Genomic DNA, 25381 nt, shown 5'->3' on the forward strand with positions numbered 1-25381 from the left:
AATGACTAGGAAGAATTAACAGTTTAAAGAGATCATTCTCCCCATATTGACCTACAGATGCAATACAACAGCAATACAATTACCAGAACAGCTCTTTCTTAACATCAGTCCTAAGAGACTGACAACCTACTAAGGTACTTTTAAAGAAATCAACATTCTAAGCCAGACAATGACAAATACTATATGATTTCATTTATGAGTGGAGCTTAAAGAAACAAAATGGTTCAACTAGTTTGGAAAATAATTTGGCTTTTGCCTAAAAATTTAACCAAATGACCTAGCTTTTCCATTCTGAGGTATTTACCCAAGAGAAATGAAAGTATATATCCATATAGAGACTTGTATGTATACAATGTTCATAGCTGTTTTATTTTTAATAGCCAAAAACTATTGGCTATTGGAAACAACCCAAATACCCATGAAAAGGTGAATGGATAAACAAACTGTGGTATATTAACACGATGGAATACTCAGCAATAAAAGGAATGGACACTTCGTACTTGCAACAGCATGAGTGAGTCTCAAAATAAGTATGCTGAGTGAAAGCAGCTAGATCAAAAAAGTGTACCAATGTATGCTTCCACTTATATAAAATTCTAAAAAATGCAAAAGAAATTATATTAAAAACAAAGCAAATCAGTAGTTACCCAAGTATGAAGGAGGAAGAGAGGGGCAGGAAGCAGGGATTACAAAAGGTCACAGGGAAACTTTTGGTGGTTAATGTTCATTATCTTGATTGTGGTAATGATGTCATCAAATTGTATCAAATTATACACTTTAAATATACGCAATTTACTATATGTCAAGGAAAAACTCTTGTTGTAGCTTGACTCTAAGAGAACAGAATAATTCCTTTCAGAGAGAAAATCCTTCTATTTCTCTCAAAGGTGTTCATCCAAACACCTCAACAGGCCTTTTTGTTTGGGAAAGGTGTGGTCCCTTGGGCTGCCCTAGGAGTGGATTGAGACCATAGGAGAGTCACTTACTCTGTAAAATAAAACTATAGGAAGTTTTCATTTTATGGAGGAGTCCAGAAGTCACAGAAGAGGAGAGGAGAAAGAAGTCTCCAGAGAAAGTGGGAAGAATCCATAAAACATGTAGCCAAAAGAGCCTATGGAGAAAGATGGCCAGTGAGAAGTTCTCTGGGGCAGGGATGGTCATAGAACTTTGATATCTAGTATTTCATATTTAAGTTTTTTCCTGGGAATTCCCTGGTGGTCCAGTGGTTAGGACTTGGCACTCTCACTGCCAGGGCCCAGGTTCAATCCCTGATCGGGGAACTAAGATCCCCGTAAGCCGCATGGCATGGCCAAAAAAAAATTAAAAATTAAAAAAGTAAAATAGTTTCCTATTGTGTGACGTAGTCCCCCCTCCACAATCCCCAAACCTTTAGTTAAGTCTGTTCCTGCCACTGGCCTTGAGTTAACGGTGTTTTGGGGAATCAAAAAGAGACAGTTTCACATAGTCGGCAAAACAGAGAGGAAGTAGCTGCAGGAATTGTGGGATCAATTGAGATGGGGGGAAGCAAACTGGAGACAGGAATTAGAGGAGTAACGGGAAGATATAAGCATTCCCTCCAGGAATTGCTAGGGTGGGAGAGAGACCTCTCTGTAGTAAGTGGGATGGAGAAATAAGCTATCTTATTTAAGTATTAAAGGAAACGGTGGCTTCCCTCATGGCGCAGTGGTTGAGAGTCCGCCTGCCGATGCAGGGGACTCGGGTTCGTGCCCCAGTCCAGGAAGATCCCACATGCCGCGGAGCGGCTAGGCCTGTGAGCCATGGCCACTGAGCCTGCGCGTCCGGAGCCTGTGCTCCGCAACAGGAGAGGCCACAACAGTGAGAGGCCCGCGTACCGCAAAAAAAAAAAAAAAAAGGAAAGGGTGACTGACTCCAGGAACTGGTGAACTTGGGAACATCCTGTTAAACTTTGAACATACTTTGTGAAAGGCCACTTTAGACCATGCTAGCTACCACAGAGGTGACTTGTTAGGAACTGGGCCACAAAGAGACCATGATGTGAATGGTAGACGCTGGAATTGTCCTTTGTGCTGTTAGTCCATCCCTGTTCTTTAGGTCAATCCCTCAAGCCATGCTGATTCCAAATTGTCAATAACCTACCTTTCTCCCTATCTCTTTCCTTCTCATTAGGAAAAACAAAAACAAAACAAAAAAAAACCTGGAAGATATTTTTTAGTATTTTCACTTTCTTCCCAGCTTCATTCCTTCCCTGGCTGGACCAGAAAAGAATCCAACTCTTCTACTCTAATCGCCTCTCCTATTTCACCCCAGATATGAGCTACCAGATTCCCCTCTTATTACCCAACCTCTCCCAAGTCCCCTCCTTTCTCTAATAAAATATGGTTCACCAGGAATTTCAACTGTGAAACGGCAAGAGAGGGAATATCAAGATGTCAGAGGTGGAAGGAAGGGGTTGTGAGAAATGCATTTCCCCCAGTTGCCAGTCATTAGCCAGCCATATGTTTGGACAATAGGCTTGGAGGGACCTTAATGTTGATCATACCCATAAGACGGGCCCCCAAAAATGGTTACCGACCTTAACGCACCACTTCACACGTGTACAAATGGCTCATAGCTTATCCACATGTCCACAGTTTAGCTTGTGTTGTTCACATAACCATGTTAGGCTGTTATAAAGTCTCCTTTTGCACATGAGGAAATTGAAGCTCAGGAAGGTTCAATAGCACACCTAGTTCTTCTGAATCCAAGCATACTGCCTCTCTGCCATCTAAGATGCTATCCCTAAATGCGCCAGTTCTATTAGGACATTCTGATCAGAGATGATTAACCTGGGCCCCATGGTGAGGGGTGGGGGGGAGGGGGGACTCTCAAAGCGAGGAGTTCATAAACTTCTCTGGGAAAGAGTTTCAACTTTATTTCAATCATCTCTAATTGAAATTTAGCCTCTCCATCCATTATGAATGTGGGCAGCAAACCACAGTAGTTTTAGCAGCACCTGTAACTTTGTCTCCAGTGGGAACCATGCAAGTTTTCATATACGTGCTGTTGTTACAAATGTCTCAAAATACTGTTTACACTCATCAGGAAAATTATGATTGTTATTAGGTTCCTGCTGGAACTTGTCATAGAATGCATTAACAAATAAGCACATCTATTACCATACTACCACTTTAATATTCTAATAACTGTAATTCACTACCACTGACTTCCTTTGTAATCCTAGGTATTTAATGCATAGCTAGTAGGAAGCAGCCGCATAGCACAGGGAGATCAGCTCGGTGCTTTGTGACTGCCTGGAGGGGTGGGATAGGGAGGGTGGGAGGGAGGGAGACCAAGAGGGAAGGGATATGGGAACAGATGTATATGTATAACTAATTCACTTTGTTATAAAGCAGAAACTAATAAAAAATAAAAAAAAGAAAATTTCATTTAAAAAGTGAAAAAAATAAAAACATTCTGAGAAAGGACCCATAGGTTTCATAAGATTGCCAAAGGGGTTTATGGTGCACATGCACACACGTGTGTGCACACATACATGCACGCACACACACAAAGATTGAGAGTTCCTGATCTAAAGGATGCAGGTCATGGTCACAAATTGTGTTCATTTTGTTCCTGTTTACCATACTGTACTGCATATATTTATATGTCTTTCCTTCCCTGTTAGCCTGTGAGTTCTCACAAAGCAGGAATGGTACCTTACATTTCATTGGGCCCTCAGTGCCTAGAACAGGGCTTAGCATTTGTTGAACTATCATTTATAGAGTGTCTACTGTGTATAAGGCCCACGTGCCACTGGGTGAGAAAGAAGAATGGAGTGATTCAAAGGAGAGCAATAATCCATTCACGTCCTTGTTTTAGCATTTATTCATTCATTCATTTAGAGAATTGTCCAATGGCTACTCAATGCCAGCCACTGTGGTAGGCTCTGGGGACAACAGGAAAAATGAGACCCAAGTCCTTATTCTCATGGAGTGCCCATTCCAGCTAATGGAAAGAAGAGGAAACAAGATTTCTGAAGACAGACAAGTGGGAATGAGGTCATTTGTTCTGGAGGGTCAGAATCATGGGGAAAATCTAGTTCTTAAATCTATATTCATCAGCTCTTTCAAGCCAAAAGGTTACTGGCAGAGAGACACCACAGGGGTAGAAAATGTAGATGATCATGAAGCCCTTCCTAAGAGGATGTCTGTGGGATCTGCACGAGGACAGTTTACCTGGTTGCATGGTTGCTGGTCTTGCCTAGTAAACTTTGAGAAGAAGTTAGTCCTCCATTGCCCCGGGTGTTTCAGGGGCTGGCCTGTCCAAACACAGCAAAATGGATGTCTGCCCTCTCTGCAGTTCCGTTCTGGTTCAAGGATTCTATGATGCTATCAATTAGTCAGAACGTGCAAGATTGCCTAGATACCTTGGGATAGATACCTTGGGGCTTCTTTTTCTTGTAAGAGACCAAAACTGAAAAACAAGTAGGCCAGGTGACCTTGAACCTACCAAACATGTGCTGAACGACCAGGTTGTAGGAGAATGTGGTGGTGCAACTCCCTGAATCTCTGGGCCAGATCATCCATCCAGGTAGGATGGCAAAGGGAGAGACCCCCCAGCAGAACCAGGAGAGAGAGGGACTTGGAGCTGGGGGTGTCTTACCGAGGAACAGGAGAACTGGGGAAAGATAACAAGGACAACAAGGTTTGGGGTTGACTAAGACAAAATCTGTTAAGGTGAAACATTTCCCCAAGGAAGCATAACCTCAAAATACAAAAAGATAATTTTAACAAATCCACACAACAGCTCTGCAGAGAGGTATAACTCTAAAATACAAAAAAGTTCATTTTGGTAAATCTAGAACCTGTCCACAACAGTATCTCCATACCTGTTTCATAAATGTATGAAAAAATATTTCCTAGGGAACCTCAGCCCCCTCATCTGTCCCCAGTCTCAGCTGGTCTCTCTTACCCTCCTCCAGCCTCCTCCATTCTGTCTGTCTGAACATCCTGCTTCAGCAAATGGTGACAATTAGCACTAGGAATAAGTACATAAATCAGAATAAATCAACCTGGATGATCTGAAATATTATTCTTTTCAGTTTGTTTCCCATGATAATGGTCTCCACTTTTTCTAAGAAAAATTTCTTGGAACACTTTATTTCAATCATGCCTCCATCCAGTAAGTATTTAATAAGAATGGCACAGCAGGGCTTCCCTGGTGGCATAGTGGTTGAGAGTCCGCCTGCCAATGCAGGGGACACGGGTTCGTGCCCCGATCCGGGAAGATCCCACATGCTGTGGAGCAGCTGGGCCCGTGAGCCATGGCCGCTGAGCCTGTGCGTCTGGAGCCTGTGCTCTGCAGCAGGAGAGGCCACAACAGAGAGAGGCCCGCGTACCGCAAAAAAAAAAAAAAAGCAATAGCTGTAGGATCATGTGGTAAATGCCTAGTCACAGGAAGTATTCATTTAAATGAAATTCGGATAATCTGTCAAAGATATTATAGAAGATATTCCATATATTTTTCCCCTGTTGGTAAGAAGTTTGAACTAAATAGATGCTGTCAGCAACTTCTGACCCTATGGGTCCCTCATTCCACCAACAGATCATGAAGTTACCAAGCAAGCCTCCCAGATGAAATATTAAAACCTCATGCAAAGATTCTTGGGAAATCAAATATTTTTATTCATTTACTGGATTTCATATACCTAACGGTCCTTAAAACAACTATCATCAGCAGTGACAAAAACCACATGTAAAATGATAACAGGTGCCCCAAACAGCACCCTCCCCATCACACACGTTTACTGAGAAACAAAATCCTACAGGGTGCTGATATAACTCACTTTAAGCATGAAAAGTTTCCTACAGGCCTCCCTGGCAATCAACGCTTCTTCATCCTGGGGCTGAATACTCCAAAGTTTTTGTTCTCTCTTCACGCTTGAAGTCAACATGACAAGTTAATGACAAGTTAGATTAGATCTCCAGTTGATTAAGCCCCTATCCCTCTCAAATGTGCATCTACAAGTAGATGGCTCAATCTACTACAAGCAATGGCTGAAGCATCCCAGTGGGGAATTCAGCCAGCCAGGCCACATGGGCAGATCGTGTATTTGTTTCCGAGCCCAGCAGCCACAGGACCCAAAGCCATAGAGAACTAACAGCTCAGGTCTCAACTGAAAGACGCTAAAAGGGGATCTCTTGGGCCCAGTGCTTTGATTTTGTAAGTTGGCCCATCTTTGGTCCAAACATGCCAAATAGAGATGTCACTTAATGCCCTTGAAAACCAGTAACAAAATACTAAGAGTACCCAAGAACCTGGGGTTCTCTTTTGGCTATCCAGAAGGTGAAGTCAGCCAGAAGCTTGCCTGCTGGTCTCTGACCAACTCATCTGCCAGAGGAAAGGCTGGTCAGTATCCAAGGCACATGTGGCCCAACCCCAAGGGGTTCCTAGTTCTCCCTCTGTGCCTGCTGTAACCTCTTGGCCACAGCAGTGATCAGAGCTGCTCCCTTTCCACTCCCATCTTCTGACAACATGAATGTCACATCACATCGAGGAGCTAGTTCTTTCACAGTTTCCTGCAATATCCGAGAAAAGCTATAAAAAAGAAAAAGAGAAACATCATCAGCACTTAGTTGTAGCATGTATCAGTACTTCCTTCCTTTTTATGAGTAATATTCCATTGCATAGATGGAAAATAGATTGCTTATCCATTCATCAGTTGATGGTGAGAATGTAAATTGGTGCAGCCATTATGGAAAACAGTATGGAGGCTTCTCAAAAAATTAAAAATAGAACTACCATATGATCCACTAATTCCACTCCTGGGTATTCATCCAAAGAAAACAAAAACACTAATTAGAAAAGATATATGTATTCCTATGTTCATGGCAGCATTATTTACAATAGCCAAGATATGGAAGCAACCCAAGTGCCCATCAATACATGAATGGATAAAGAAGATATGGTATATATATACACAATGGAATATTACTCAGCCATAAAAAGAATGAAATCTTGCCATTTGCAAAAAGATGGACGGACCTAGAGAGTATTATGCTAAGTGAAATAAGTCAGACAGAGAAAGGCAAATACTACATGATTTCATTTATATGTGAAATCTAAAAAACAAAACAAATGAACAAACAAAACAGAAACAGAGTTACAGATACAGAGAACAAACTACTGGTGATTGTCACAAGGGAGGGGACTAGAGGGTTGGGCAAAATAGATGAAGGGTATAAAGAGGCACAAACTTCCAGTTATAAAATAAGTCGGGGGATATAATATACTGCATAGAGAACATAGTCAATAATATTGCTATAACTTTATACAGTAACAGATGGTTACTAGACATGTGGTGATCAATTTGTAATGTATATAAATGTCAAATAACTATGTTGTATACCTAAAACTAATATAATATTGCATGTCAACTGTACTTCAATTAGAAAAAAAAAGATTTGGGAAGTTGCTCTCTTTACAATGTTAAGTTTTACAATCCACTAGCATGGGATATTTTTCCATTTATTTAGGTTTTCTTTATTTCAACAACGTTTTGTAGTTTTCAATGTACAAGCCTTACACTTCTTTTATTAAATTTATTACTAAGTATTTTATTCTTTCTATGTTATTTTCTTAATTTCATTTTCAGATTATTCATTGTTAATGCATAGAAATGCAAATGATTTTTGTACACTGATCTTGCATCCTGAAACCTTGCTGAATTTGTTTCTTAGTTCCTTCCAATAGTTTTTTGCAGATTCCTTAGGATTTCTATATACAAAACCATGTCATCTGCAAAGATATTTTTAGTTTTGCCTTTCCAATATAGATGTCTTTTATTTCTTTTTCTTGCCTAACTGCCTTGTGTAGACTCATCCTTGATTTTCTGCTTGAGGTCATATATTTTTGGTCTGGTTCCTATAAGCCTCTCCCTTGAATCAAAACTTGACTGAGAGACAAAACCACACACCATCTGGAGGCAGTACAATGTTGAACAGCAGTGGCAAGAGTGGACATCCTTGTCTTGATCCTAATTTTAAGGGAAAAGCATCCAGTGTCTCACCCGTAAGTATGATGTCAGCTGTGGGTTTTTCATAGATGCTTTTATCAGATTAAAGAAGCTCCCTTATTCCTAGTTTGTTGAGTGCTCTGATCACGAAAGGTGCTAGATTTTATCAACTGCTTTGTCTGCACCTATTGAAATGATCATGTGGTTTCTGTCCCTTGGTCAGGTCTTGGTTCAAAGGAAGAGGCTTGTAGGAACCACACCAAAAATATGTGACCCCCAAGGGGAAAACCAAGAAAAGATATTAGTCAGTTATTCTGGATAATTAGTCAGCATCACAGGAAGGGCTAAGGATCAAGGATTACAGTAATAATATGTTTATGTATACATTTCAGCATAATTGGAAATTTTTATAAGCTTGCTAATACCTTTCTTCATTGCCAAAACAAAATATAAAACATTAAATAAAAGCTTTCATTGCCATCTTTTTGATGTGCCACGTAGTCTACAGACACTATTTGACTTAATTCTCCTGACAACCTATGGGGTAGGTATGATTTTTGTCACCATTTTAGAGATAAAGAATTAGGGTCAAAGGGGGTAAGAAACTGGCTCTGGGCCCCCCAGCTTCTAAGTGGTGGAGCCAGGATTCAAACTCACTCTTAATCCTTCTGCCTCCTGACTCTGAGCTCATACTTGTCACATGCTCTGTACTGTGCAAAACAGTCAGTTCTCATTGCTCCCTGTGAGGTCAGGTGAGACTGTGTTAATATAATTACTTGTATTTACTGAGCACTGTGTAAAGCACTTTTCATGTAGGAACTCACTCAATCCTGATGCAGGCCTAGGAGGTAGAGATTATTACTGCCTGCCTGTTACAGATGAGGAGCCTGGGGTTCAGAGAGGGTGGTGAACACCCCACATCATAGCAGTAGGAAGCAGAGCCCCCAGGGCCTGCACTTTGTCTGTCAGATTCACCAGGGTCCACACTCAGCCTCAGCATCCCCACCCCTGCCTCTCTGGAGCACTCACTGCGGGTGCAGCTTGTACAGGGTGCCATCCACACCCACGGTGATCTTCAGGTGCTCAAACCCCTGGTCTTCCCTCCTTTTCTCCACGATGGCGGCCAAGCCAGCGCCGTAGAGCTCGGCCGCCCGCCGGGACACAGCTCCGCACACCTCCTTCACCACGATGCTGTCCTCACACGTGCTGTCCAGGCCAAGCTGCTGCAGGATCTTCCTGACCTGGAGGAGGGCCAGCCGATCGCTGCAGGCAAGCAGAGCAGGATGTCAGGACCTATTCCTGGGGTCCTAGAACCTGCTCCGCAGGGCTCACGGGCCCCCATCCCTAGATGCTCAAGCGGGAGGGAGAAGAAAATGATCCAAGCAATGGTAAGATTGGAGCAGGATGCCTTAGAAGCTGAGATTCAAGAAGGTCTGCCACCCCCAGGAAGTCCCATCATCTTTAAAGAATAAAGTGTGAGCACATCATCTTTTCAGAATCAAAAGAGGATCATTTTTTAGCCTAAGCTAATTCCTGTGTAACCATTTAGGAACCTCGGGGCCCAGACAGGCAGCTGGACCCTCAGCTGGGTGCTGTGGTCCTGATACAGCTGGAGAGAGGGAGCAACCCCAGGAGGCAACCCTATGCCCAGCCAGGCCCTTACTCTTTTTATTTTTAAATTTCAAATCTGCCGGAACCTGGTGTGACAGCGGCACATCCAACATAGGGCCTGTCACATCAAGCAGGTGAAATTGATCACGAGTCACCTTTCAATTTGAGACAAGAACTTGGTTTCAAAGATGCCCCTGGTCCGGAGACGCTCTGAAATCTGCCCTCTGAAGAGGAGACCCTGCTTGGTCAAGTCAATCAGGATCTGCCGCACGATCTCCCCCAGGTACATCCCACTGGTCATTTTCTCGTATCTGTTTAGAGAAGAGGGATGAGGTTGGCGAAGGCAGGAAAATCAGTGCTGCTGAGTGGTTCCCGAAAGGATCACGAGTCAGAGTGTGGAAGGCATGCCACTGGCATCCACCAGCTGCCTGGGTTGCAGTGGGTCAGAGTGGGCAGCAGGCCCAGAGAAGTGCATGCAGGAGACAGTATGATGTGGGAAGACCAGGCTTTGGAGCCATATTGAGCAAGGACTAGGTCCCAGCTCTGCCACACATTAGCTGCATGACCTGAGCAAGCACTTTAAACCATCATCTATAAAACAGGGAGCAAAACCCTGACCCCACAAGACTGTTGGGAGGCAACCGTCTGGTGCACAGTAGACACTAAGCTAAAGTGAGTCCCTTTCCTGGTCCCAAAGCTAATTCTCCTTGGCTTTGTATTTGAAGAAATCTGTTCCACTAGAGCTTCTGCTCCATGAGATAACACATTTAAACTGTATGCACACACCAAGGGTGGTCCAAAATGTTAGCTCCCTTCCCCCTTTCTATCAGGCTGTGAGCTCCAAGGCGGAAGGTGCAAGAGAAAAAGGAGCTTTGCAACCGACAGGCACTGATCAGGCACGCTGCCCAGGTATGTGTGTATTAGTATTAGTAACGATGATGCAGAGCTGGACTGCCACTGCCTGCAGGGTCAAATGGAAATCTGAGTGTGCCTGAGACTTACATGCGGGACTTGTGTTCTCTTAACTGCTCAGGACCTCATCAGTCCAAAGAACTAACACTTAGACAAATAATGGTGACAGCAGGTGAATTCAAGTATGTTGCCCCCTTAAACTCTCACTCCAAAAACGTGAGCTTCCAGTGGATTCAGACATAAAACTTGGATGCCCCAACTTGCGATTTAGAGATAAGGCCCTTTGTTAAGGTCCCTTGTGTTTTGGTCCCTGGTTCAGCTGGGCTTACCACAATTCACCTGCCTCCCACTTACAAAGACTAGTGCCAAAGGAAGATGAGGGACCACCAGGGCTGGTCTTGGTCTTGTCAAGCCTCTTCCTATTGAGTTTTCTCAGTTCAACAGTCAGCAAGGCACCTGTGGCCCAGGCATCCCATTACATTTCCTATCTGCTCAACTCTTCCACTTGGATATCAGGATAAATGTACATTTTCATCTTATTTTATATAGTAAGACACTGGGTTTAGTTGTGACAAAGATCATATAGCCTGACAGTAAAGCATTTACTATCTGGTCCTTTACAGAAAAAGTTTGCCAACCCCTGTCATAATGGATGGGCTCAGGCTAATGATCAATCCACCATATGCTAGCTCTATCCCTGTCTACCCCTTTCTCTCCTATTCAAGAAGGTATGTGAGAATGCAAGTGAAAATGTACTGTTTTGTGTTTTTTTTAAACCATCATTATTTTCAGTATTTTTAGTACGGTTATCAATCGGAATACACCTCACAAAGTGATTGTGACCCATGCTGGAACACAACGTCATGGCTGAGAACCAGGACTCCCATCCATCACCTGAAGCCACTTCCCCACCCCCAGAACAACAGAGATCACCAACCTGGCAGCCTGCTCTTGAAAGACTAAGGATGTTGACCGCTAAACTGGACCTACTAGAAGCCCATCTTGAGAGGGCCCAGTAAGTCACCATGTCCCAGCTCTGTGACACCCAGTCCACAGTGAATGGACTTTTTGACAACCTCTGCCTCACTTCCACAGCCACCACTAAACCTTATGGTAGATTGTGGTAATTAGAAAAAGGCTCACCTTCTTTCTCTTTGTTGGAAATTTGTCATAACTTTATGCTTTTGTTCAAATAAGACATTTCACTAACATCTGATGGAGAGTTGTCATAAATATACAAACTATGGTGTCTGTAACATGAAAATGGCGCCCCCTTAGATGTGCTGAAGTCGTACACTGCACAACCTGCATAAGTGCACACATCTGCCCTCCTCACCTCTGTTTGCCAGGATTCAAGGACCCCTCGTCCACCTCCTTGTCATACTGGGTCCGGATGTCATCTAGGCAGCCATTATCTCCAAATCCTCCCCACTCTGTGTTTATGCACATCTTCCCTTCATCCCCTTCCACCAGTTCAATGTTCCTCATCTCCTCCATGTAGCACATGTTGCTGCCTGTTCCTAAAAGGTCAAGATGGGACTTTAGTCTTCAAAAGACACCACTACATCTTAAAGAGCCAGCAGGGTACAGTAGATAGGAATTTAGGTTTGGAGTCAGATACAACTGGGTGTGGACTTTAGCTTTACACTCATAGCTGGGTGACCCTAGACAAGTATCTCATCTTTCAGAGAGCCAATTACTTCATCTGTAAAAAGGAAATAATACCTGCTTTATGGATTTGTTATAAAGAAAAAAAAATGAGATGATGTTCGTAAGTTTCCTCCACACAGAATTGGTAGCTGTGATATCATTATCTTCCTCCTCCTTCTCCTCATGATTATTGATAAGCCACAGGCACACCAAGTAAGCTCCAAGCAGTCACAGAATTAGCAGTCAGAGCTGGAAGGGACCATGAGGAATCATCTAGTCTTGGAGAAGTAGACACTTGGCATCTGAAAGCCACCCTCTTCTCCTTTGTCCATGACCTGGTCTCAGAACTATTCTCAACACAACAGTCCAGGCAACTATTATCATCAATCAAACAAATCTTACCTCTTTGTCCTCCTAGATCTAGCCCAGCCCTTCCCACAGATGAGGAAACTCAAGTCCAGACAGAATAAGCAACCTGCCCAAGGTCACAAAGTAGGTAAGTGTTGGAGTGAGATGAAACCTCTTAGTTGGCATTGAAGACATCTCAATATATCCCCATCTCCTGTTCTATGTACTACTTAAACTCAGGAAGCCCAGACAACCAGCTGGAACAACTTTCCCAGATTCTGTGATTACTTAACCTGTGCCTGTCACTGAGAATGCCCATCACCCCTGTCTCCACCTGTTCAAATACCACCTGTCCCCTCACCTGTTAGAGTATCCCCCTGGAATCGACCCTTGCCCTTAATCACTGCCAGACTTTTCCAAAAGACCCTTAAAACGCCTACATCATACCTCAGACCACTCCCTTCTGCTCTCCTAGGTTTCCTTCCAACTCTTCTCCATCCTGTGCATACTGACAGCCAGAAGAGGTCAGAGAACAGAGAAGGTGCATGTTGGAGCCAACATGAAAATCTAGCTCCCTCAGTTCCGTGCCAACCTGATCCAACTGTGGTCTCCTTCCTCCCAGAATAATCTGCCCCAAGGCGCTAATTTGAAAGTCCCCTCTTTCTATGTTATTCTCCTTCCTCAACAGAAAGGAAAACCTTGGCTTAGGACCCTTAGGGAAAAAGATGTTAAGTAAAGACTTGGGAATTAGGAGACCGGAATCCCAATCTTAACTTTGTCTCTACTTTGGACAAAGCTGGCTTCAGAACCTCTACGTAATGGAACAATGGCCCCCTGACCTTCACTATGTTAAAAGGGAACCTCTAAAAGATCAGATGGGAGTAGGCCAATAGGACATGCCTGATCACTTACCTGCAATCAGGCCAACTTCACAATTACGATCTTCATAGCCACAGGTCATCATAGTCCCCACTGTGTCATTCACAACTGCAACTATGTCCAGGTCAAACTCCTGCAAAGGAAGCAGCTCTACTATAAGTAGGATGTGCAAGCCAAACAGGCTCAGGAGGGGCACATCAGCCTGATGTGGGCAGAGGCCAGAGTCACAGGGCTGGGTATAGGATGGCAGAGCAGAGGGGCCTCGGGGAAGGGGCAAGGTCAGGCATGAGCCTTAACACCATAACGTACATTTCTCCTCTTGATGGCTTCCCTGAGCATGTCCACCACATCTTCCCCTTCACAGTCAGTAGCCTTGAAGCCTTTGGTCCACTCAATGAGTGTTCCCTGTAAGAAAGGAGGGCAAATTCATTTGTGCAATAGTTTGCTGGGACCACTATACAATCTCAGCATCAAACAGATGCAAGGCACTATAGCTGACTGGTAGTCAAATGCTTTTGACTGTGCTTCCAACTGTAGCCCTAACACTGGGTCCAGAGGTGCCACAGAGCATGATGCTCAGACAAGGTCTACTGCTGGGGAATAATTGCAGCAATTCATATTTATCAAGGGTCAACGCATGTTCCCTGGCCATGACTGCACAGAACAAAGGCCAGTTCTAATTTACCCAATCAATCACATCCTTGTGATTAAAGATAAAGCTGCAAAATGTTCATCAAAGCATTGTTTCACAGGAAAAACTAGAGGCATCCTGTCATTCCAACAATATGGATCTATCATCTTGTACATCAATATAGGAAATGCTCTACAACCATAAAAACATAATGCTCTAAGAGACGTTAGATGTTAGAGAAAGATGCTCACCATACACTGTTAAGTGAACTCACATTAAACAAATATAGATAGTGAATTATTCTATTATTATTTTAAAATTCACACACACTCAAATCTGGAAAAAGGCCTGGAACAATGCATACATCAGGGGGTTGACAGTGGTTCTCTCTGGGTACAAGATTACTGGTACCTTTTAGTCTCTCCTTTTTGTTTGCCTATATTTTCTAATTTTCCTAAAATTAGCATGTATAATTTTTATAATACCAAGAAAAAGTATTTCTAATTTTTTTTGAATTTTATTTTTTAATACAGCAGGTTCTTATTAGTTACCTATTTTATACATATTAGTGTATATATGTCAATCCCAATGTCCCAATTCATCCCCCTCCATCACTTCCCCCCCTTGGTGTCCATATGTTTGTTCTCTATATCTGTGTCTCTATTTCTGCCTTGCAAACCAGTTCATTCTAGATTCCACATGTATGCGTTAATGTACGATACTTGTTTTTCTCTTTCTACTTACTTCACTCTGTATGACAGTCTCCAGGTCTATCCACATCTTTGCAAATGACCCAATTTCATTCTTTATGGCTGAGTAATATTCCATTGTATATATGTACCACACCTAAGTCTCTCTTTTGGGAACTAGTGGTTACCAGAAGGGCGAGGGGTGAGGAGAGGGGCAAAATAGGTGAAAGGGATTAAGAGGTATAAACTACTAGGTATAAAATAAATAAGTTACAAGGATGTAATGTACAGCACAGAGAATATAGTCAATATTTTATAATAACCTTGTATGGAGTATAAGCTATAAAAATATTAAATTACTATGTTGTATACCTGAAACTAATATAATATTGTAAATCAACTATACTTCAATTTTTAAGTCTCTTTTTTTCTCCCCAGCCATCAGTGGCTTTGCTCCCAGCTGTCCACTGGTCTCCCCTCCTTCTTAGCTGTGTCTTCATGAACCTGTCAGAACTGCTGGGAGAGAGGCCTGAAGGCCCAGTGTCCTGGGTCAGGAGGTGCACCTGTGCCCTGGATCATTCAGGACCATGGACAGCTGCACACAGCTCCCCCTTCCCATGTGTATTCATTTCTTTTTCAATATCTTTACTGAAGTATAATTGCTTTACAATGGTGCATTAGCTTCTGCTATATAACAAAGTGAATCAGCTATATATATACATATATCCCCATATCCCCTCTCTCTTGCATCTCCCTCCTACCCTACCTATCCCACTCCTCTAGGTGGTCACAAAGCACCGAGCTGATCTCCCTGTGCTATGCAGCTTCTTCCCACCAGCCATCCATTCTACATCTAGTAGTGTATATATGTCCATGCCACTTTCTCACCTCGTCCCAGCCCATCCCTCCCCCTCTCCGTGTCCTCAAGTCCACTCTCCACATCTGCGTCTTTATTACTGTCCTGCCCTTAGGTTCTTCAGAAACTTTTTTTTTTTAAGATTCCATATATGTGTTAGCATACAGTATTTGTTTTTTCTCTGTCCAACTTACTTCACTCTGTATGACAGACTCTAGGTCCATCGACCTCACTACAAATAACTCAATTTTGTTTCTTTTTATGGCTGAGTAATATTCCATTGTATATATGTGCCACATCTTCTTTATCCATTCATCTGTAGATGGACACTTAGGTTGCTTCCGTGTCCTGGCTACTGTAAATAGTGCTGCAATGAACACTGTGGTACATGATTCTTTCTCAATTATAGTTTTCTCAGGGTATATGCCCAGTAGTGGAATTGCTGAGTCACATGGTAGTTCTATTTCTAGTTGTTGTTTTTCTTCTTAATTTTTATTCGGGCATAATTGTTTTACAATGGTGTGTTAGTTTCTGCTTTATAACAAAGTGAATCAGCTATACATATACATATATCCCCAAATTTCCTCCCTCTTGCGTCTCCCTCCCATCCTCCCTATCCCACCCCTCTAGGTGGTCACAAAGCACCACGCTGATCTCCTTGTTCTATGCAGCTGCTTCCCACTAGCTATCTATTTTACATTTGGTAGTAGTGTATATATGCCCATGCCACTCTCACTTCATCCCAGCTTACCCTTCCCCCTCCCTGTGTCCTCAAGTCCATACTCTACGTCTGCGTCTTTATTCCTGTCCTGCCCCTAGGTTCTTCAGAACCTTTTTTTTTTTAGATTCCATATATATGAGCTAGCATATGGTGTTTGTTTTTCTCTGTCTGACTTACTTCACTCTGTATGACAAACTCTAGGTCCATCCACCTCACTACAAATAACTCAATTACATTTCTTCTTATGGCTGAGTAATATTCCATTGTATATATGTGCCACATCTTCTTTATCCATTCATCTGTCGACGGACACTTAGGTTGTTTCCATGTCCTAGCTATTGTAAATGGTGCTGCAATGAACATCGTGGTACATGACTCTTTTTTTTTTTTTTTTTTTTTTTTTGCGGTACGCGGGCCTCTCACTGTTGTGGCCTCTCCCGTTGCAGAGCACAGGCCCCAGACGCACAGGCTCAGCGGCCATGGCTCACGGGCCCAGTCGCTCTGCGGCATGTGGGATCCTCCCGGACCGGTGCACGAACCCGTGTCCCCTGCATCGGCAGGCAGACTCTCAACCACTGCGCCACCAGGGAAGCCCATGACTCTTTTTGAATTACGGTTTTCTCAGGGTATACGCCCAGGAGTGGGATTCCTCGGTCGTATGGTTGTTCTGTTTCTACTTTTTTAAGGAACCTCCATACTGTTCTCCATAGTGGCTGTATCAATTTACATTCCCACCAACAGTGCAAGAGGGTTCCCTTTTCTCCACACCCTCTCCAGCATTTATTGTTTCTAGATTTTTTGATGATGGCCATTCCGACTGGTGTGAGGTGATACCTCATTGTAGTTTTGATTTGCATTTCTCTAATGATTAATGATGTTGAGCATCCTTTCATGTGTTTGTTGGCAATCTGTATATCTTCTTTGGAGAAATGTCTATTTAGGTCTTCTGCCCATTTTTGGATTGGGTTGATTTTTTGATATTGAGCTGCATGAGCTGCTTATAAAATTGGGAGATTAATCCTTTGTCAGTTGCTTCATTTGCAAATATTTTCTCTCATTCTGAGGGTTGTCTTTTCATCTTGTTTATGGTTTCCTTTGTTGTCTAAAAGCTTTTAAGTTTCATTAGGTCCCACTTGTTTCTTTTTGTTTTCATTTCCCTTTCTCTAGGAGGTGGGTCAAAAAGGATCTTGCTGTGATTTATGTCATAGAGTGTTCTGCCTATGTTTTCCTCTAAGAGTTTGACAGCAACTGGCCTTACATTTAGGTCTTTAATCCATTTTGAGTTTATTTTTGTGTATGGTGTTAGGGAGTGTTCTAATTTCATTCTTTTACATGTAGCTGTCCAGTTTTCCCAGCACCACTTATTGAAGAGGCTGTCTTTTCTCCATTGTATATTCTTGCCTCCTTTATCAAAGATAAGGTGACCATATGTGTGTGGGTTTATCTCTGGGCTTTCTATCCATTCCATTGATCTATATTTCTGTTTTTGTGCCAGTATCATACTCTCTTGATTACTGTAGCTTTGTAGTATAGTCTGAAGTCAGGGAGCCTGATTCCTCCAGCTTCATTTTTCTTTCTCAGGATTGCTTTGGCTATTTGGGGTCTTTTGTGTCTCCATAGAAATTGGGAAATTTTTTGTTCTAGTTCTGTGAAAAATGCCATTGGTAGGTTGATAGGGGCACTGAATCTGCAGATTGCTTTGGGCAGTATAGTCATTTTCACAATGTTGATTGTTTCAATCCAAGAACATGGTATATCTCTCCATCTGTTTGTATCATCTTTAATTTCTTTCATCAGTGTCTTATAGTTTTCTGCATACAGGTCTTTTTTCTCCTTAGGTAGGTTTATTCCTAGGTATTTGATTCTTTTTGTTGCAATGGTAAATGGGAGTGTTTCCTTAATTTCTCTTTCAGATTTTTCATCATTAGTGTAGAGGAATACAAGAGATTTCTGTGCATTATTTTGTATCCTGCTACTTTACCAAATTCATTGATTAACTCTAGTAGTTTTCTGGTAGCATCTTTAGGATTCTCTATGTATAGTATCATGTCATCTGCAAACAGTGACAGCTTTACTTCTTTTCTGGTTTGGATTCCTTTTATTTCTTTTTCTTCTCTGATTGCTGTGGCTAAAAATTCCAAAACTATGTTGAATAACAGTGGTGACAGTGGCAAACTTGTCTTGTTCCTGATCTTAGTGGAAATGGTTTCAGTTTTTCACCACTGAGAACAATGTTGGCTGTGGGTTTGTCATATATGGCCTTTATTATGTTGAGATAAGATCCCTCTATGCCTATTTTATGGAGAGTTTTTATCATAAATGGGTGTTGAATTTTGTCAAAAGTTTTTTCTGGGCTTCCCTGGTGGCACAGTGGTTGAGAGTCTGCCTGCCGATGCAGGGGACACGGGTTCGTGCCCCGGTCCGGGAAGATCCCACATGCCGCGGAACAGCTAGGCCCGTGAGCCATGGCCGCTGAGCCTGCACGTCCGGAGCCTGTGCTTCGCAACGGGAGAGGCCACAACAGAGAGAGGCCCGCGTACCGCAAAAAAAAAAAAAAAAAAAAAAAAAATAGTGTGTATACATACAATAAAATATCAGTCAGCTTTAAAATGGAAGGAAATTCTACGTGGATGACCCTTGAGAACATTATGCTAAGTGAAATAAGCCAGTCACAAAATAACAAATACTATTATGATTCTACTTATATGAGGTACCTAGAATAGTCAAATTTATAGAGACAGAGAGTAAAATAACGGTTACCAGGGGCTGGGAGAGAGGCAAATGAGGATTTATTGTTTAATGGGTATAGAGTTTCAGTTTGAGAAGATGAAAGAGTTCGAGGATACACCAGAAATACAGCTACACGTGGAACAACTCCTACAGAACACCTACTGAACGCTGGCAGAAGACCCCAGACCTCCCAAAAGGCAAGAAACTCCCCAAATACCTGGGTAGGGCAAAGCGGAGAGATCCCTGCACAGAGGATCGGTGCCGAGCGGCACTCACCAGCCCGAGAGGCTTGTCTGCTCGCCCGCCGGGGCGGGCGGCGCTGGAAGCTGAGGCTCGGGCTTCGGTCAGAGCGCAGGGAGAGGACTGGGGCTGGCAGCGAGAACTCAGCCTGAATGGGGCTAATGTGCCACAGCTAGCCGGGAGGGAGTCCGGGAAAACTCTGGAGCTGCCGAAGAGGCAAGAGACTTTTTCTTCCCTCTTGGTTTCCTGGTGCGCGAGGAGAGGGGATTAAGAGCGCTGCTTAAAGGGGCTCCACAGACGGGCGCGAGTTGCCACTGAAAGCGCGGAGCCCAGTGACGGGCGTGGGACGCTAGGGCTGCTGCTGCCGCCGCCAAGAAGCCTGTGTGTGAGCGCAGGTCACTGTCCACACCACCCTTCCAGGAGCCTGTGCAGCCCGCCACTGCCGGGGTCCCGGGATCCAGGGGCGGCTTCCCTGGGAGACCGCACGGCGTGCCTCGGGCTGGTGCAACGTCACGCCGGCCTCTGCCACTGCAGGCTCGCCCCGCACTCCGTGCCCCTCCCTCCTGCCCGGCCTGAGTGAGCCAGAGTCCCCGAAGAGGCTGCTCCTTTAACCCTGTCCTGTCTGAGCGAAGAACAGACGCCCGCCGGCGACCTACACTCAGAGGCGGGGCCAAATCCAAAGCTGAGACCCAGGAGCTGTGAGAACAAAGAAGAGAAAGGGAAACCTCTCCCAGCAGCCTCAGAAGCAGCGGATTAAAGCTCCACAATCAACTTGATGTACCCTGCATCTGTGGAATACATGAATAGACAACAAATCATCCCAAATTGAGGAGCCAGGAGTCAGTGCTGTGTCTCTGAGGTGGGAGAGCCAACTTCAGGACACTGGTCCACAAGAGACCTCCCAGCTCCACATAATATCAAACGGCGAAAATCTTCCAGAGATCTCCATCTCAACACCAGCACCCAGCTTCACTCAACGACCAGCAAGCTACAGTGCTGGACACCCTATGCCAAACAACTAGCAAGACAGGAACACAACGCCACCCATTAGCAGAGAGGTGGCCTAAAATCATAAAAAGTCCGCAGACACCCCAAAACACACCACCAGACGTGGACCTGCCCACCAGAAAGACAAGATCCAGCCTCCACCAGAACACAGGCACTAGTCCCCTCCACCAGGAAGCCTACACAACCCACTAAACCAACCTTAGCCACTGGGGACAGACACCAAAAACAACGGGAACTACGAACCTGCAGCCTGCAAAAAGGAGACCCCAAACACTGTAACATAAGCAAAATGAGAAGACAGAAAAACACACAGCAGGAGAAGGAGCAAGATAAAAACGCACCAGACCTAACAAATGAAGAGGTAATAGGCAGTCTACCTGAAAAAGAATTCAGAATAATGATGGTAAAGATGATCCAAGATTCTATTTCCAAGATCCAAAATCTTGGAAATAGAATAGACAAAATGCAAGAAATAGTTAACAAGGACCTAGAAGAACTAAAGATGAATCAAGCATCGATTAAAAACACAATAAATGAAATAAAAAATACTCTAGATGGGATCAATAGCAGAATAACTGAGGCAGGAGAACAGATAAGTGAGGTGGAAGATAAAATAGTGGAAATAACTGCTGCAGAGCAAAATAAAGAAAAAAGAATGAAAAGAACAGAGGACAGTCTCAGAGACCTCTGGGACAACATTAAACGCAGCAACATTCAAATTATAGGGGTTCCAGAAGAAGAAGAGAAAAAGAAAGGGACTGAGAAAATATTTGAAGAGATTATAGTTGAAAACTTCCCTAATATGGGAAAGGAAATAGTTAATCAAGTCCAGGAGGCACAGAGAGTCCCATACAGAATAAATCCAAGGAGAAATACGCCAAGACACATATTAATCAAACTGTCAAAAATTAAACACAAAGAAATCATATTAAAAGCAGCAAGGCAAAAACAACAAATAACACACAAGGGAATCCCCATCAGGATAACAGCTGATCTCTCAGCAGAAACTCTACAAGCCAGAGGGAGTGGCAGGACATACTTAAAGTGATGAAGGAGAAAAACCTGCAACCAAGATTACTCTACCCAGCAAGGATCTCATTCAGATTTGATGGAGAAATTAAAACGTTTACAGACAAGCAAAAGCTGAGAGAGTTCAGCACCACCAAACCAGCTTTACAACAAATGCTAAAGGAACTTCTCTAGGCAAGAAACACAACAGAAGGAAAAGACCTACAATAACGAACCCAAAACAATTAAGAAAATGGGAATAGGAACATACATATCGATAATTACCTTAAATGTAAATGCACTAAATGCTTCCACCAAAAGACACAGATTGGCTGAATGGATACAAAAACAAGACCCATACATATGCTGTCTACAAGAGACCCACTTCAGACCTAGAGACACATACAGACTGAAAGTAAGGGGATGGAAAAAGATATTCCATGCAAATGGAAACCAAAAGAAAGCTGGAGTAGCAATTCTCATATCAGACAAAATAGACTTTAAAATAAAGACTACTAGAAGAGACAAAGAAGGACACTACATAATGATCAAGGGATCGATCCAAGAAGAAGATATAACAATTGTAAATATTTACGCACCAAACATAGGAGCACCTCAATACATAAGGCAAATACTAACAGCCATAAAAGGAGAAATCGACAGTAACACAATCATAGTAGGGGACTTTAACACCCCACTTTCACCAATGGACAGATCATCCAAAATGAAAATAAATAAGGAAACACAAGCTTTAAATGATACATTAAACAAGACGGACTTAATTGATATTTATAGGACATTCCATCCAAAAACAACAAAATACACATTTTTCTCAAGTGCTCATGGAACATTCTCCAGGATAGATCATATCTTGGCTCACAAATCAAGCCTTGGTAAATTTAAGAAAATTGAAATTGTATCAAGTATCTTTTCCGACCACAATGCTATGAGACTAGATATCAATTACAGGAAAAGAGCTGTAAAAAATACAAACACATGGAGGCTAAACAATACACGACTTAATAACGAAGTGATCACTGAAGAAATCAAAGAGGAAATTAAAAAATACCTAGAAACAAATGACAATGGAGACACGACGACCCAAAACCTATGGGATGCAGCAAAAGCAGTTCTAAGAGGGAAGTTTATAGCAATACAATCCCACCTTAAGAAACAGGAAACATCTCAAATAAACAACCTAACCTTGCACCTAAAGCAATTAGAGAAAGAAGAACAAAAACATCCCAAAGTTAGCAGAAGGAAAGAAATCATAAAAATCAGATCAGAAATAAATGAAAAAGAAATGAAGGAAACGATAGCAAAGATCAATAAAACTAAAAGCTGGTTCTTTGAGAAGATAAAAAAAATTGATAAACCATTAGCCAGACTCATCAAGAAAAAAAGGGAGAAGACTCAAATCAATAGAATTAGAAATGAAAGAGGAGAAGTAACAACTGACACTGCAGAAATACAAAAGATCATGAGAGATTACTATAAGCAACTCTATGCCAATAAAATGGACAACCTGGAAGAAATGGACACATTCTTAGAAATGCACAACCTGCCAAGACTGAATCAGGAAGAAATAGAAAATATGAACAGACCAATCACAAGCACTGAAATGGAAACTGTGATAAAAAATCTTCCAACAAACAAAAGCCCAGGACCAGATGGCTTCACAGGTGAATTCTATCAAGCATTTAGAGAAGAGCTAACACCTATCCTTCTCAAACTCTTCCAAAATATAGCAGAGGGAGGCACACTCCTAAACTCATTCTACGAGGCCACCATCACCTTGATACCAAAACCAGACAAGGATGTCACAAAGAAAGAAAACTACAGGCCAATATCACTGATGAACATAGATGCAAAAATCCTCAACAAAATACTAGCAAACAGAATCCAACAGCACATTAAAAGGATCATACACCATGATCAAGTGGGGTTTATTCCAGGAATGCAAGGATTCTTCAATATATGCAAATCAATCAACATGATACACCATATTAACAAATTGAAGGAGAAAAACCATATGATCATCTCAATAGATGCAGAGAAAGCTTTCGACAAAATTCAACACCCATTTATGATAAAAACCCTGCAGAAAGTAGGCATAGAGGGAACTTTCCTCAACATAATAAAGGCCATATATGACAAACCCACAGCCAGCATCATCCTCAATGGTGAAAAACTGAAACCACTTCCACTAAGATCAGGAACAAGACAAGGTTGCCCACTCTCACCACTCTTATTCAACATAGTTTTGGAAGTTTTAGCCACAGCAATCAGAGAAGAAAAGGAAATAAAAGGAATCCAAATCGGAAAAGAAGAAGTAAAGCTGTCACTGTTTGCAGATGACATGATACTATACATAGAGAATCCTAAAGATGCTACCAGAAAACTACTACAGCTAATCAATGAATTTGGTAAAGTTGCAGGATACAAAATTAATGCACAGAAATCTCTGGCATTCCTATATACTAACGATGAAAAATCTGAAAGTGAAATCAAGGAAACACTCCCATTTACCATTGCAACAAAAAGAATAAAATATCTAGGAATAAACCTACCTAAGGAGACAAAAGACCTGTATGCAGAAAATTATAAGACACTGATGAAAGAAATTAAAGATGATACAAATAGATGGAGAGATGTACCATGTTCTTGGATTGGAAGAATCAACATTGTGAAAATGACTCTACTACCCAAAGCAATCTACAAATTCAATGCAATCCCTATCAAACTACCAATGGCATTTTTCACAGAACTAGAACAAAAAATTTCCCAATTTCTATGGAAACACAAAAGACCCCGAATAGCCAAAGCAATCTTGAGAATGAAAAATGGAGCTGGAGGAATCAGGCTCCCTGACTTCAGACTATACTACAAAGCTACAGTAATCAAGACAGTATGGTACTGGCACAAAAACAGAAAGATAGATCAATGGAACAGGATAGAAAGCCCAGAGATAAACCCATGGACATATGGTCACCTTATCTTTGATAAAGGAGGCAGGAATGTACAGTGGAGAAAGGACAGTCTCTTCAATAAGTGGTGCTGGGAAAACTGGATAGGGACATGTAAAAGTATGAGATTAGATCACTCCCTAACACCATACACAAAAATAAGCTCAAAATGGATTAAAGACCTAAATGTAAGGCCAGACACTATCAAACTCTTAGAGGAAAACATAGGCAGAACACTCTATGACATAAATCACAGCAAGATCCTTTTTGACCCACCTCCTAGAGAAATGGAAATAAAGACAAAAATAAACACATGGGACCTAATGAAACTTAAAAGCTTTTGCACAGCAAAGGAAACCATAAACAAGACCAAAAGACAACCCTCAGAATGGGAGAAAATATTTGCAAATGAAGCAACTGACAAAGGATTAATCTCCAAAATTTATAAGCAGCTCATGCAGCTCAATAACAAAAAAACAAACAACCCAATCCAAAAATGGGCAGAAGACCTAAATAGACATTTCTCCACAGAAGATATACAGACTGCCAACAAACACATGAAAGGATGCTCAACATCTTTACTCATTAGAGAAATGCAAATCAAAACTACAATGAGATATCATCTCACACCAGTCAGAATGGCCATCATCAAAAAATCTAGAAACAATAAATGCTGGAGAGGGTGTGGAGAAAAGGGAACACTCTTGCACTGCTGGTGGGAATGTGAATTGGTACAGCCACTATGGAGAACGGTATGGAGGTTCCTTAAAAAACTACAAATAGAACTACCATATGACCCAGCAATCCCACTACTGGGCATATACCCTGAGAAAACCATAATTCAAAAAGAGACATGTACCAAAATGTTCATAGCAGCCCTATTTACAATAGCCCAGAGATGGAAACAACCTAAGTGTCCATCATCGGATGAATGGGTAAAGAAGATGTGGCACATATATACAATGGAATATTACTCAGCCATAAAAAGAAATGAAATTGAGCTATTTGTAATGAGGTGGATGGACCTAGAGTCTGTCATACAGAGTGAAGTAAGTCAGAAAGAGAAAGACAAATACTGTATGCTGACACATATATATGGAATTTAAGAAAAAAAAAATGTCATGAAGAACATAGGGGTAAGACAGGAATAAAGACAC

General features: G+C 42.2%; 1 protein-coding gene and 1 non-coding gene across 3 annotated transcripts in view; one reads left to right on the top strand and one right to left on the bottom strand.

The window, feature by feature from the left end:
* Window positions 1–1208: 1208 nt before the first annotated feature.
* TRNAE-CUC (transfer RNA glutamic acid (anticodon CUC)) lies at window positions 1209–1280 on the top strand. The gene has a single exon. It is a non-coding gene; the product is annotated as a tRNA-Glu (tRNA).
* Window positions 1281–6410: 5130 nt separating this feature from the next.
* Window positions 6411–25381, bottom strand: part of HKDC1 (hexokinase domain containing 1) — a 45680-nt gene continuing 26709 nt past the window's right edge. For both annotated transcript variants that reach the window (XM_060092234.1, XM_060092225.1), the window contains 6 exons: window positions 13685–13780; window positions 13409–13508; window positions 11835–12018; window positions 9742–9897; window positions 9005–9238; window positions 6411–6558 (listed from right to left, as the gene is read on the bottom strand). In XM_060092234.1, coding sequence (XP_059948217.1) covers window positions 6411–6558; window positions 9005–9238; window positions 9742–9897; window positions 11835–12018; window positions 13409–13508; window positions 13685–13780 — 918 coding nt within the window. The remainder of the gene's footprint in view (window positions 6559–9004; window positions 9239–9741; window positions 9898–11834; window positions 12019–13408; window positions 13509–13684; window positions 13781–25381) is intronic.

Source organism: Mesoplodon densirostris, chromosome 1 (genome assembly GCF_025265405.1).
Source record: "Mesoplodon densirostris isolate mMesDen1 chromosome 1, mMesDen1 primary haplotype, whole genome shotgun sequence".
NCBI classification, from domain to species: domain Eukaryota; kingdom Metazoa; phylum Chordata; class Mammalia; order Artiodactyla; family Ziphiidae; genus Mesoplodon; species Mesoplodon densirostris.